This window comes from Chinchilla lanigera, unplaced genomic scaffold, assembly GCF_000276665.1.
Source record: "Chinchilla lanigera isolate Chin_1 unplaced genomic scaffold, ChiLan1.0 scaffold00064, whole genome shotgun sequence".
In the NCBI taxonomy this organism is placed as follows: Eukaryota; Metazoa; Chordata; class Mammalia; order Rodentia; family Chinchillidae; genus Chinchilla; species Chinchilla lanigera.
In genome coordinates, this window is record NW_004955465.1 from 3,517,456 (window position 1) to 3,531,790 (window position 14,335).

The window sequence follows — 14,335 nt, forward strand, 5'->3', positions numbered from 1 at the left end:
AGAAAGCAGACGCATTCTCTGGCATAGAACAGCAAGGGTGGGAAAGGTACCAACACCGGTGACATCACTCCCCGGCATCCTCCAACTCAGAAGCCCTGGACTGTGCCTGCTTGAAACTCTGAGGTGGCTTCCCCAGCACTGCGAATAAATCCAAACCCTTTTCCTTAGTCTGCAAGGGTCCAAGTGACAGGATCTCTGCCAGCTTCTTCAGCCCGAATTCCCAACTCATGAGCCCTGGACTAAGCCAAGGTCTTCCGGGCCTCGGGGCTTTCACACTGGCAGTTGTGCGCCTGGACTGCTGCTTCCCACAGATGGAGGTCTGAGCACCACCTTTCCAGGTGAACCTTCCAGCACCACTTCATGAAAGGAGGCCAGGTGCCTCCTGCACCTGGGGTTATTCTCCACTGCAACAGCCTGTTCTTTCCCTACTGTTACTTTGTTTACCTGTTTCTGTAGCTCACTGCCAGTCTCTAAGCTCCATGCTTGCAGGAATGATGTCTGTTTTGTTGAGCACTGTCTACTTCCATGCAGAAGAATGCTGGGCGTCAGACAGTTTAGACTATGATATTAGTAGGGTGGGAGGAGGTAAAATTGAACAGACATGGTAATATACTGGATATGGGAAGGAAATTATGGAAGAACAAACAAGATTTCTCTGCTGCTAAAGGAGCAATGGTCTGATTCCCCACCAAGAACACAGAAATCAAAGCAACACATAGAACACAAAATAAATGATCTTTACCCAGAAAGCATCTTGGGCCTTCCCAGAGCCATCACCTTCCTTAACAGACTGCAAATGATCTTTATTTTCCTGTATGCAATAAAAAGATTGCTTTTCAAAAACTGTTTCAAAGAAATGCACTTTAACTTTAAAAAAAAAAACCACAAAAATTAAAGTTTATATTATTTTCCTGAAGAGAAAACTTCGTTTGCTCATATCACTGATTACAGATCTAAGTAGAATAGAAAAACAAAAACCCCAGCACTTTTACCCAGTCTTCTTTAGCATGGTCTCTCATAATACAATCATAAGAAGCAAAGTCACCATCATTTGAATAAAGGATCGTCCCAAGGAAACAAATTTAGACCCCTGTGGTGATTATAAAATTAAAAAAAGGCTTTGAATAAACCATGTTCAGATTAAAAATTCACAAGTTCAAAAGGGTATTTTCCAGCCTGGCCATGAGTGTAAGCCGTATACTTGTGACATAAATTCCAAACATTACTAAGAGTTATATACTACAAGTTCAATCAGCAAACGGCCACAACCTCAAACGCAGCATCCAGAACACTTAACGGTAAATTGTTAGATATTTTCTTCAAGAAAGCTTTCTGACCCACCATTCTGATTTCCCAACACAGAATACCACGTTGAATACCATCATCCCATCGCCTGGTTTTGTTTTAACAACTGAAAATTGTAAGACCCACAAAAAAAGGTTTAGAAATCTACGTGTGATTCAGGCGCACAATCCTGACTCTCTGAACTTAACTGAAACCCTTAAATCTCTATCTGTGGCACTATCACCTTCATTTATAAATAGGGAAACCGTTGAAAATCAACGACCAAAATCTAGACTTGTTTTTCCTCCCCCAGCAGAACAGTCGTTGACTGCTGAAAAGTAGGAGCGCCGGCCCCAGCCGTCGTAGAGGCCGTCCTTTTCCTCGCAGTTAACTTTTTAAAAAGCTCAGCACTTAACGCAGACCTGAGCCCAGGGAGGATGGGTCGTGCACTCTGCACGCTGCAAGGAAGAAGAGCGAGCTGGGGAAATGCCCAGCGCCCCGCAGGAAGAACCAAGTCCGCGCTGCTGTAACAGGAAGAGCGCAGAGCTCTGCCCGCGCCGAGCTGTCCGGCTGCAAGCCGCCCCCACACTGCGGGAACCCGAGCGCCCCAAAAGCTGGATCCACCGCGCCCCGAGCCCCGCGCCCCCCGTCCCTGCCGTGGCGCGGAGCCGGCTCGCTCACCTCCCGCATCCCGAAGGCGCCCGCGATCCCGGCGGGCTGCGCCGAGGGCCCGGGCGCGGGTGGCTGAGGGCTTTCAATCCTCTCGAAGAACTCTGATCAAAGGAACCTGTGCCCGCAGCCCTCCCCCATCTGAGACCCGAGAAACGCGAGAAATCGAGAGCAAACGCGAGCGCGCCTCCAGTGACGCGGAGGAGCATCCCCTGCAGAGGCGCCGAGGGTTTCTCCCCAGCAGACGCGGGGAGCTGCTCTCGTGTAGATCAGCTGGACTTGTACCTGCAATTGTGAATCCTTTCCTGATACCATACAAGAAGGTGTTTTCTGTTTCTTTGCTTTTTTTTTTTTTAAAGTACTTTGGCCAGCGGGAGGGGATGTAAGAAATAAAAAGCCAATCCTTTGCTTGTTTTTTGCCCATTTCCCTTAACTGCGCTCAAAGCTACCTCGTCCCATAGGTCAGCTATGGGGACACGACATAAAAATTTGGACTGGTGTTTTCTTTAAACATAAGCAAAATGCTCGCTCAAATCCAAACACTGTGTAAACTCTGACTTGTAGTGTGACCGGAAGCTGTGTTTCATGCTGTGATCTTTACAGAAGGTCAAGCTAATATAAAAGAGAATCCCCGTTAGGAAACCCAGGAGCTGTGGGCAGCTCGGGCCCTTTCCCAACAACGTGTGTGGTCGGCACCGTTTGCTTCCATTTCCGGGGAAAATAAGCACTTTCGTTCATTCACCTACACTTAGCAAATTCAAAGGTTTATTCCTTTCCTTTTGAAAGGACTCTTCTGATACTAAAGTAGTAGCCAAGGCAGGGCCAGATGTGAATTAAAGTATTAGGAGTCACTGCAAACATTAGGGCAGAAAAGAACTATCAGTAATCAAAATACAGCTCAAATGCACTTTATTTTAAAGAATATAAAGATTAAAGTTTTGTTAGAAAACTTTATAGTCAGTTATTTTCAGATGGGAAGGGGGAATACATCCTTCCACACCCCAGTGGAAATGTACTCGAATCTTCAAGAGATATTAAGAGCAACAAAATAGACAATACTACTATTTATTTATTTACTTTCTTACTTATTCAGTATAACTTCACTTTGGTTAGTTCCTTTTACCAACATGTTCTACCAGACCTCATTTTAGGGCCACTTGGAATGTATGTTCTAATTCTTCACACACTAAATACGGTGGCAGCTCCATGACATTTTTGACACCAGAATCCATTCAGAAATTAATTGGACTGCCAGGCTGAGCGGGAGGACAGCTAGGAGTTCAAAGCCACCCTGCTACATAGTGAATTCAAGGTCAGCCTGAACTACATAGCAAGACCTTGTCTCATTAAAAAAGAAAAAAAAATATTTTGTCTTTACATTTATTTATATTTTTAATTTTTTTTTTTAAAGAGTAAAAGAAGGATAACAATAATAGGGGGGCTTACCAAATTACAGACAAAGTGGTAGGAAATTATCAATGGTTATTGTTTTACATATTGTTATCTACAAGATAGTTTCTCAGGAAAACAGACAAGTAATAGTGAGTTACAGACAAAAGAGGTAGGAGATTATCAATAGTTGTTGTACTATACTTTGGTATCTTCAAACATTTATATTTTTAAAGGGTAGGGCTTCCCTAGATGTCAATGCATAGAAGCAAGAAATTAACAATGTGAAAATAATTTCATGCATTCCTAGAGATAATGTTCAATGGCTATTTTCAAAGTTGTTTTCAAAACATTTAAATATATAGACTGTCAAACAAAAAAAGAACAAATGATTAAAAAACGTATAGACTGTGTTAAGCTATCCCACTGAACGAGGTATCAATTTACTAAAAATGGTGGCTATTTTCAAGACAAAAACAACCCAAAAAGCAACTGAGTCACAGGAACTGCCAGGCCTTTCCACACCCGATTAGTAAGATGAAAATCTCTGGGTGAAAGTGTGCGTGATGAGGGTTTGTTTGTTTGTTTAACCTTCGTTGGGGAGGAGGAGAGTACGCGGAGCTGCCCCAGCTGACATTCCCCTCCGTCTGCGGAAGCCTCGCGCTCCTGGCTGTTTTCTAAGCCAGCCTTCCGGTGCCCCGGCTGGGAAGTCAGCGCCCGGGAGCGCGAGCGATCCTTCCCTTTGCAAGTCCTGGGTCCAAACGCACCCGCTCTCCCTCGGTCTAGCGGGAGGCCCAGCCCAGCGCCAGCCCCTGGGTTGGAAGAGCCAGGCTTCGCAGCACCCTTCCTGGAACTCCAAACGCGACCGTGCTGGCTGCGAACCAAGCGGGGACTAAATTCCAGAAGCTCGGGGTGGCTACAGAGCGACTCTAGTGACTTCCACTGACTTCTTTTATTGGACGCCCCAAGCGCCTGAGTCACCCTGAGAGGCGGATGCCCAGGCGGGCAGGCATGTCTATCCCAGTCCTGGGGGAGCCCGCGGCGTCCTCGCCAGAGTCCTCTGGTTTCAAAACTGTCTAGGGTAAATATAACCATGATATTTCCACAACAATCTCAATCAAGATTTTTTTAAAAGATTTATGTTCACGTGGGTGGCCATTGAGCACTCAACCCCAGTCCTTTATTTAACAGGTAAGGCACAAACTGTCCACGGTTCCTCGATTTTTCTTTTCCCCTCTGGCACTGCAGATTGAGCCCATCGCCTTCACACTGAGCTACGCCCCCAGCCTCCTTTTAAATTTTGAAACCGAGTCTCGCTAAATTGCTTCGGGGCTGGGCTCAACCTTGCGATCTGCCTGCCTCGGCTTCCCACCATGCAAGAATTACGTGGGCCACCACGCCAGGCTCCTCGGATTTTTGATCTCCTAGTAGGGCTCACTGGCGCCGTCCCGTCCACCAACCCAGGTTCATCTCACCCCTACCTCCTCCGGTTCCACTTTCCAGGACTTTACGGCGGGGGCTAGGGGGGGGCAGGTTTCTCCGCAACCCCGGAAGCGTGGGTGCGCCTGGGCCCGCAGAACACGCGACGCCGGCGCCCCGGTGGGTGTCTCAAACAGCCGACCACGGACCTGGGGACACGCACAACAGCACAGCCGGAACCCAGAGACGATTCCAGCCTAAACAGAAGGCGCGGGCGCGGATGCTGAGACCAGGGCGCAAGGCAGGCGAGGGTCCCATGTGGGGTCCCCACGCTCTCCTGGAGACATTACTGGAAAACTCAGCTTCCAGGGCCTGGAACAAACCCTGGCCAAACCGCCAAGGCCAGTGTGGAGGTGGATTCCAATTTAAATGAAAATCCCAACCTGCCACCCATCGTCTTTGCTTGGGGCTCAGCTCCCCTCCCCCCGTGCCTGGCTCTGTCGCCCCCGGGCATGGGCGGGGCTGCGGGGACCAAGTCTCTATAAACGCGCGCGGGCCGTGGACTCGGTTCAGCACCGCCACCGAGGACAGGGCCCAGCAGCGCCAGCACCCGCAGCCTCTGGATTACTAATCTCTGTCTCTGTGTCTCTCTGTGTGTCTCTGTTTCTGTCGCTCGCGCACGCGCACGTGCCCTCTCGCTCACTCGAATTTCTTCCCAAAAAGGAAAACAAGCCACCTAGTCACCCGGCACACCTCTTACTTTCTGGTCTGTCTTTCAGGATCCTGAGCAGAGAGCGATCGAGGCTGCGCAGATGCCAGCCGACGCCGGGCAGGACTCGGAGCGCGGGGATCCCCGCGGGATGACGCTCAACTGGGACATCAACGACCCGCAGATGCCCCAGGTGAGTGGAGCCGAGCCTCCGAGGACGAAGCGCACAAATTCTTGCGGAATCTCTGGACGCGCGCACATTGCTGAGGGCCTTGCAGGGAGGTCCTGGGCGCTAGGAAGGCAGGGTTGAGCTCGGAGATGTGTCCGCTCCCGGTGATTTCTTTGTGCATCTGTGCAAACACCCGGGAAGCAGCAGGAAGGGAACCTCAGGCTCCCGCTTCCTGTAGTCAAGTGAGGTCCAGACGCCTCTCCTTTCGCTTTCCCTTAATTACGGAAGAAATCACATGTTTCTCTGTTGCTTACTTAATTAAAATCTAAGAAAAAGTCAGGAGGAAACTTGCAAATGGTACTGCTTCTCACGCAAACTGCAAGATGGACTGCAAACGGAGGAGACGCGAATGTGAAACACATCTGGACTGGAGCGATCTATTCAGGACTCTACTGCCCGGATGGAGCGGGCTCCGCAGTCCTGCTAAGGAAGCCACCCGCTCAAAGCTCACCTCGCTAGTCACAAGGACGTCATCCCCTTTCAGGGTGAATTTTGTGTTGGTTTGGTTTGGTTTGATTCAGTTTTCAGGGTGCCAAGTGCAGGAAATGAAGAAAGCAGCCATACTTGGACATATTTCTTTTAAAATTAAAACTAAAAGGCGACTTGAAAGTCCCAGGTGTAGATGGGGGGTAACAAGAGTCATTCTCCATGTGAGCTGCTTTCCAGCCAAGTGGGGGACGGGGACAGCTTTGGAAGCTACTCAGACCCTGCTATGTGCCGGATGAGTTCTCATGGTTAGCACCGTGTGTGCTTCTCACAGAGCGAGGCACTTTCTTGGTATCACTTTCAGGTTTCAAAGTTCGCCTGCTTTCGAGTACACCGCATCACTATTGCGAAAGGGTGTGCCTCACCCTGACTTCTGGCCGTGTGAACCCTCATAGGAAATAATCTAATCTTGCCGTTAGCTAGAAAAGGCTCGTCCCTCAAGCATCTTCTTGGTTTTCTGGTAAATGTGAACTGTTTTTCCTGGGAGAATGGGCCTTACTCAGAGTACATGTAACATCTCAAAATTGACAGTGTATTAAAAAAAAAAAAAAAATGTGGAAACAGCATTCCAGCCCTGCTCTGGCTGAGAGAAACAGCTAAACCTTGAGCGAGTACTTGAAATTGCCTTGGCTACAGACCTGTCATCAAGTGCTGAAGCTAGATAACAATCTCAGAGGCCTGTCCAGATAGACTGTCTCCTCTCTCCCTCCCTCTCTCTCTCTCTCTCTCTCTCTCTCTCTCTCTGTGACACACACACACACACACACACACACAGCCAAAACACTGGAGCAAATGAAACCCAATCTTGAAATTCTCTGCTCTTGTTTGGTTAAAAAGACAGCTTCTGTGGCTTCATCCCAGTAGCCCTATCTGAGGAGCTGGTGGTATAAAACATGGGGGCCTAGTCCACAGCCTAAAGATTCTCTTTTCTAAAAAACTGTTCATTTGTTATTAAGATCCTTAAGTTGAAACGTGCACATTTTAAACAAAGATGTTTACTTGGAAAATAAACGTGCAGTTACATCATCGTATATGTTATTACATCATCATGTATTTCACTCATGATTTACCTTCAATCAGTATATTGGCTTATGTCAGTTGTAATATTTCAAAGAAATCTTACACCTATTAGTATTAATGCTGATTTCAATGATATCCTTGTGGGTTGGGAAATAAAATCTTCCCTGAAATGTTGTTACTGTTAGGATAAGAAATACTAACAACATACACAAGTCTGAGCTGTCCAACCGAGAATCCTTTGGTGGTGTAAATGTTTGGTCTAATTTTCCAGGGGGCAGGAGGGGGAAGAGTTGTAAGTGGCTTACTATTGTTATAATACTCTTCTGACCCCTTATCATCTGTCACGCCAATAGATCTGGCTGCTGGAACTTCCCTCTAATTCCCAGCTGTGCCATTGTAGAGCGTTATTTACCTAGCCTCCGCTTCCTTGTGAGGATCACAGATACTGCATAACACGGCTCTGTGAGCCATACTGTCTCTGTCCCAAATATTCAGTTCTGCACTGCAGATCCAAAAGCATCCATAGATAACACGGAAGGCTGTATGCGGCCATGGCCCGGCCAACTAAATGGATACCACCCTTTGAATTCTATGTATGTTTCATGCATCACAAAAGATAATTCTTCTTTTGATTTTTCTTCCAACTGTTTAAAATGTAAAAAAGCATTCTGAGCCAGGGACGGTACAAAAACAAGGAGCGGCTGGATTTGGCCAATGGTTGCTGGTTTACCAACCCCTGCCGTGGTAAATAGTAAGTGCTCCCTACAGGGTAATTTTATTTTGAAGTTATATACAAAAAAAGACATTGTTGCAGTACAGGTAATGCATAAAACAATGACCATCAAAAATGAGTACTAAAGCAGTGCTCAGTATTTTAGCTTTTCACCCTGGTAGCTTGATACTTAACTTGGAGAATTTGTTGAATATTTAAACACCACACATAGTGGAATAACAAAGCGATAAGGAGCACAGCTCTGGAGCTACACTGATGGAGCTGAAATCCCAGAGCCAGGTCTTGCTAGCTGTGTGACTTTAGGTGAGTCAATTAACTTCTCTGACCTTCACTTCCTATTCTGTAAAATGGGCATGATAACTCTAAGGTTGGGCTCGTGTGGTGTGACAGCCGGGTGAATTAATACACATACCACATTTAAGAGGTAAGCACTACATTAACAATGATTGTGGTCAGAAAGGCAGAGTGTGTGGTTCTGACCCTCGTCTTCCGCCTCTTCCCAGGCGCCAGCCCACTTTGACCCCTTCCGGGAGTGGCCCGACGGCTATGTGCGCTTCATCTACAGCAGCGCGGAGAAGAAGGCGCAGCGCCACCTGAGCGGCTGGGCCATGCGCAACACCAACAACCACAACGGCCACATCCTCAAGAAGTCGTGCCTGGGTGTGGTGCTGTGCGCCAGGGCCTGCGCCCTGCCGGACGGCTCGCGCCTGCAGCTGCGCCCGGCCATCTGCGACAAGGCGCGCCTCAAGCAGCAGAGTGTGTGCGGGGCCCGCAGGGGTGGCCTGCGCGACCTTCCCCTCCCTGCCTGCGTTGTCACTAATATTTCTGCCTCTGGGGTTTGCAGAGAAGGTTTGCCCCAACTGTCAGTCTGCTTTGGAGCTGATTCCCTGCCGAGGGCACAGCGGATATCCGGTCACCAATTTCTGGCGCCTGGATGGCAGCGCGATATTTTTCCAGGTAGGAAGGGTGATGGCATGGCTTGGGGTGGATATTTTCATCATAGCAAGGGGCCAACCCACCTGCCATCTGCTTTGGGACCCCCTGGTCTAAACCAAATACAGTGGCCATGGCCAGAAATGTGGTGGAGCACCCCGGGGATGTTCTAGAGCACAAAGTAGTGAGCCGAGTCATAATCTATTTATTAGTTTATTGCAGATCATCTTTTTTGGGGCGCGGGGGGTTGTTACCAGGAATCGAACTCACAACCTTGTGCTTGCCAGGCAGGTGCTATGCTGCTGAGCTATATCCCTGGCCCTATCTGAGATCATCTTTTAAGATGTCTATTATTGATGATGGTTTATTTTTGAAAACTTTTTTCTTCATCATTTTGAAAAAATAAAATAAAACATCTTGGGTCTTGGGAAAGGCCTGGTGGGAGTTTTGATCGGCTACCAACATAATCAGCTTCCTTTAGAGAAACAAAGACATAATTCATTTCTTCATTAACACAGGCCAAAGGAGTTCATGATCACCCAAGACCAGAGAGTAAATCAGAGACAGAAGCTAGAAGAAGTGCCCTCAAGAGACGGATAGCCTCTTTCTGCCAGAAAAAGAGAATTCGAGAACCCGAGGTAAGGGGGCTGACATTACACACATGACCTATGTTCATCTTCACTGCATGATACACTTGTAATTAATAGAAATACAAAATGGTTGGAATACAATGTTTATAAATACTAACTTATAAAGATTTCATTTTATGTGAAAGTTATATACTTGTGGGAAAATCTCATTAAATCAACATCTGGATAGAGTCTAATCTCTTCTTTAAATAAAGCAAACAACCTTTACAGGCAATGATATAATTAGGATGTGTGCTGCTATGTTGGTACAAATGTGATTATCCAGCTAATAAAGAAAGAAATCCAGTAGACCACCCTTACCCTGAGGGTTATGTTCAACCCCCACCCCGTGAACGCCTGAAACTGTAAGTGGTACCAAACCCATATGCACCATGTTTTTCTCATACATACATACCTCCAACAAAGTTTAATTTATAAATTAGACACAGTAAGAGATTAACAGTAACTAATAATAAAAACACTCGTAGAAATGTACAACAATTAATTACTTAAAAGATAAATTGTTTCTTTCTGGAATTTTCCATTTCATGTGTTTGGACTTGGTTGACCATGCGTAGTTGAAAAGTGCAACAAGTGTGGATAAAGGGGCTATTACTCTATGTCAGTGTTGACAACCTATGCTACACATGCCGCAGTGGGCACACAGAGCCCTTAGGCACTGGATAACAGTTTTTTGGTTTTTTTTTCCTAAACTAAACCCTCAATATTCAGGTCTCATTGCAGTGCTGGCATGTTGCAGTAAATAATAAGTGGGTTTTGGGTCGCAGTTTGGGCACTCAGTCTCTAAAAGGTTCGCCATCACTGCTGTCTATGCTTAACAACAGTGAGTGAATGGAATATCCTTGAAAGGACCCTTTTCATTTGTGTTAGTCAGCTGTTCATTACTGTGAGAAAATACCTGAGATAATCAACTCAAAAAAGAAAGGCTTGTTTTGGCTCACAGTTGTAGAGGTTTCGGTCCATGGTTGGGTGGCCTGTTGCTTTTGAGCCCGTGGTGAGGCAGCGCATCAGAGAAGAGTACATGGTGGAGAAGGCTGCTCATCTCATGGTCAGAAGCAAAAGAGAAAAAGAGGGAAGGGGCCTGGGGTCCAATATCTACCCCAGGGCCACACCCCCAATGCCCTAACACTTTCACTAGGACCCACCTCTTTCTCTACCACTCCCAAATGGTGACACCGGGGAACCAAGCAGCCACCACCTGGGTTTCTGGGGGACATTCCAGATCCAAACTATAGCAACACTGTTACACAGGAACAGAGAAAATGTCTTTGGGCATCTTGACCCAGTGCTGCTTTTCCACCAAAGCATGGCCGGCAGGCAGTGTCAGTGTGAGCACGACAGACGCTGACCTTGCTGAGCACCTGCATGTGCCAGGCACCAATCTAAGACATTCGGACATCGGATGGTTGCAGCAACCCTATGGTTACAGAAACTCTACACTGAAGCCGCGTATTTAAAACAAGGTATCTGAGGTCCAGAGAAAGTAAGTTACTCATTCCTTCAGTGAAGGACAGAGTCAGGATTTGAAAACACCTCTGTGTGGCTTCTAAGCCTCCCCTCTTACAGGTGAGAACAGAACCATCAGCCACGGGCTGGGGATTTAGCTCAGTGGCACAGCGCCTGCCCAGCAAGCGCGAGGTCGTGAGTTAGATCCCCAGTACCATAAAAAAAAAAAAAAAAAAAAAAGAACCATCAGCCACCCACATCCATTCTGCAGGGTTACTTTGAGTCTTCCTCATTCATGGTGGGATATTCGCACCTAAGAGAGCTCAAGCTTAGCAACTTCTGGACCACAGGCCAAAATCATGTTCCCTATCAGGACACTATTTGCAACACAGAGCCCACCCACTGGAAGTTTGTTATTTACATTATTTACATGGCTGGCTGTTGGTGTGCTGGAGGATGCTTGTAGCATTTGCGTATCCTGTCTGTATTTGTATCATTTCTTAGGTAGGAGAAAAGCAAGACAGCAGTGAACAATTCAACAACACATCTCTCCTGGGAAATCCAGAACTGTTTGATATAATTCCAGACACCAGCTTCTATAGTCCAGGGCAGACTTTCCCTTCGTTCCCAAACTCGGACATTTACGCAGCTCCCTGTGATCTGGCCACCTTTCAAGGAGACATCACATCCCCCTTCCAGAAATATCCAAGCCCAAGGATTTATTTGTCCAGGCCACCTTGCACCTATGACTTGGCAGGCCCTGGATACACAAATCCAGGCCCATTTCCCAGCCTCTATAAAGATTCCAGCAGCATCTCGAATGACACAGACTGGGTTCATCTGAATGCACTGCAATATAACATCAATTCCTACAGCAGCTATGAGAGCAGCTTTGATTTCACCAGTAAACAGTGTGGCTGGAAACCAAGCCTTGGAAAACCAGGCCTTGAGGAAAGGACTGACTGTGGACAGTTCCAGGCTGTGGCCAGGTGCCCTTATTATAACCCTGAGGTTCCTTGCAGGTACCGGGAGACACCCTCGGCAGGTGGCCCAGCCCTGCAGACAGTGATCACCACCACCACCAAAGTGTCCTACCAGGCCTACCCGTGCCCTGCGCTGAAACACGGTGCCAGTGTGCAGGAGCTCAGTGGCCTCTCCAGCTGCAGCTATGCTTCTGAAAACACCCCCATGTCCATCTGTCCAGAAGCTGTGGACCCCCTATCTGTAGTCACCAGGGCAGCCTCTCCCATGGGCAGGACAAGTTTGAAAATTCCAGGAGATTGCTCTGTCAATAGACCCCCTATGGCTTTTCCTCAGGAGGCAGCTCCTTGCAGGACAGATGGAGCAGACCCCTGGGATGTGTGTCTGTCTGGCCTGGGCTCTGTGATCAGTTTCTCAGACAGAGCAGGTCTGCTCTTTAGTTATGACAGTGAGGACTTTTGAGCGACATTTCCAGTTGCCCCATGATACGGGTGTGCACACAGGAGGCGAAATGCAAAGTAGCTGGGTTGGGAGATTCAGCTTGTGTGCAAAGAAATGCAGACAGTAGTAAAAAATACTTTTTAGCTGAGGAAATGACCAGCTGCAAATGTTTAATAGCTCTGAGAAATTTGGCTCCACGTTTTGAAACCAGCTACAGTAGATAGAAGTAGGCATGAACTCCCAAATCAACAAATAAACCAACTGGAGATCCGGAAGGTTAAAAACATTGGCCTAACTTCGCTTAGCACATGTGCTGGAGGAGAAATGAAAGATCCTGGTTCCCATTCTATGCCTTTCCCATTGGACCTTGGACAGCCGTTAGAAGCTGGCTAAAGAGCTTCAGGAAGAAAGTGCTTCAATTTTACGTGCAGAGTCACTTCATACTATTTTTGTTTAGCATTTAGAACCTATTAACATGACCTCAGAAAGTAATTTTAATCATTTTATCTCCAAAGTACATCTTTAAAAAAATCTTTGGCAACGGTAAAGTACAATTAATTTTTAAAGAATTGATTGTAGTTTTAGGTGGATTTTTTTTTTTTTTTTTCAGCAGTGGGGATTGAACTTAAGGCCTTGTACTGAGGTACATCCTCAGCCCTTTTTATTTTGAGATAGGGCCTGTCTCAATTGCCCAGGTGGGACTAAAATTTGCAATTTCTCCTCCTGCCTCAACTTCCCAAAGTGCTGGGATACAGGCATGTGACACCACAAACACGATGGCCTTCCTAACAGAGACAGCCTAATAATGATGATGTATATTGAGTGGGTTGTTACTGTACTGTTTTTTGTGATTGGGCTTTATAGTTAAAATTGAGATATTTTGTTCAAATACTATATAACTTTATTCTTCCTTGTTATTCTTCATAAATGTAATTGATAATGTTCAACTTAATGTAATAAAGATATTTTAAAGTATTATAACTGCTGCTTTAATTATTTTAAAATAAGACTAGGAAGAGATAGTGTTCATTTTGAGATCTGGAAAACATTATTAAATATTAAAACTTATTAAATAGATTGACAGCTTTATAGTTTATTTTTAAAAGAGCCATTTCTGTCCAGTGTCATAAATAAAAGCCTCTTTGTCATCGGAATGGGGCTTAGGGTTGTGGGATGAAACACTTGCCTAGCATGTCCTGCATTCAACCTCTAGCACTTCAAAAAAATCTGCACACAAATATACTTTTGCTGTGCTCAAAACTTAGTGAAAATACTCAGTTGAAGTAGTGATAATAAACCACATAAAAAATAAATTTTGGGGGGGGGGTTTCTCCAGTACCGGGAACCGAACCCATGACCTTTCGCTTGCCAGGCAGGTGCTTTTGCAGCTGAGCTAAATCCCCAGCCCCAAGAAATAAATTTTTGAGAATGGAAGGGAAAGAAGTATCATTTTCAAATGTGCATGCAGTGTCCAGTTTGAATAACTGAATTGCAGTAAGTTGGTTGCCATTTAAAATTACTGCACATTCTATAAAGGCCTCCAGAGTCAAAAAACCTTGATATCACGAAGTAATAAATGCACACAGAACTTCCCAGAGGATTAAACAAGAGTCAGGATTGATTGCCTAGCTGACTTTTCTCAAAAGAAAAGATGCCTAGTACACTCATGGACTACTTTTTTTCTTCATACTTCCATTGTCCAAGCTCACAGTCTATAACAATATCTAACTTCATATACCATTTACCACGTGCAAAGTCTGTTCTAATAAGCCTTAAATTATATTAGTTTCTTTAACCTCACCGTGTACCCTGAGCTGCCTGAGGGGAAACGACTTACCCAGTAGATGGAAGACCTGGGACTTGAATCCAGCTTCTTCGGTCACATTCTTACCCCACACATTATATTAGCTTTAATGACTCGTTTATCGATGAAATTTCACTGAAAT

General features: G+C 46.1%; 2 protein-coding genes across 2 annotated transcripts in view; one reads left to right on the forward strand and one right to left on the reverse strand.

Moving 5' to 3' along the window:
* Sycp2l (synaptonemal complex protein 2-like) overlaps positions 1-1,385 on the reverse strand; it is a 78,735-nt gene extending 77,350 nt beyond the window's left edge. Inside the window, exons 1-2 of the mRNA XM_013521772.1 lie at positions 1,380-1,385; positions 743-811 (exon numbers count right to left, since the gene is read on the reverse strand). Of these exons, the coding sequence (XP_013377226.1) occupies positions 743-811; positions 1,380-1,385 (75 nt within the window). The remainder of the gene's footprint in view (positions 1-742; positions 812-1,379) is intronic.
* A 4,188-nt stretch (positions 1,386-5,573) lies between these two features.
* Positions 5,574-12,887, forward strand: Gcm2 (glial cells missing homolog 2 (Drosophila)). Its single transcript, XM_005398830.1, has 5 exons — positions 5,574-5,663; positions 8,442-8,694; positions 8,783-8,895; positions 9,390-9,509; positions 11,472-12,887. Exons 1-5 carry the CDS (start codon positions 5,574-5,576, stop codon positions 12,408-12,410), a joined length of 1,515 nt encoding a protein of 504 aa, XP_005398887.1. The 3' UTR covers positions 12,411-12,887.
* Positions 12,888-14,335: the final 1,448 nt, after the last annotated feature.

Coding starts and splice junctions, on each gene's coding strand:
- Gcm2 (XM_005398830.1), top strand. CDS start 5,574: ATGCCAGCCGACGCCGGGCAGGACTCGGAGCGCGGGGATCCCCGCGGG. Junction 8,695..8,782: donor GGCGCGCCTCAAGCAGCAGA/GTGTGTGCGGGG, acceptor TGGGGTTTGCAG/AGAAGGTTTGCCCCAACTGT. Junction 9,510..11,471: donor AGAGAATTCGAGAACCCGAG/GTAAGGGGGCTG, acceptor ATCATTTCTTAG/GTAGGAGAAAAGCAAGACAG.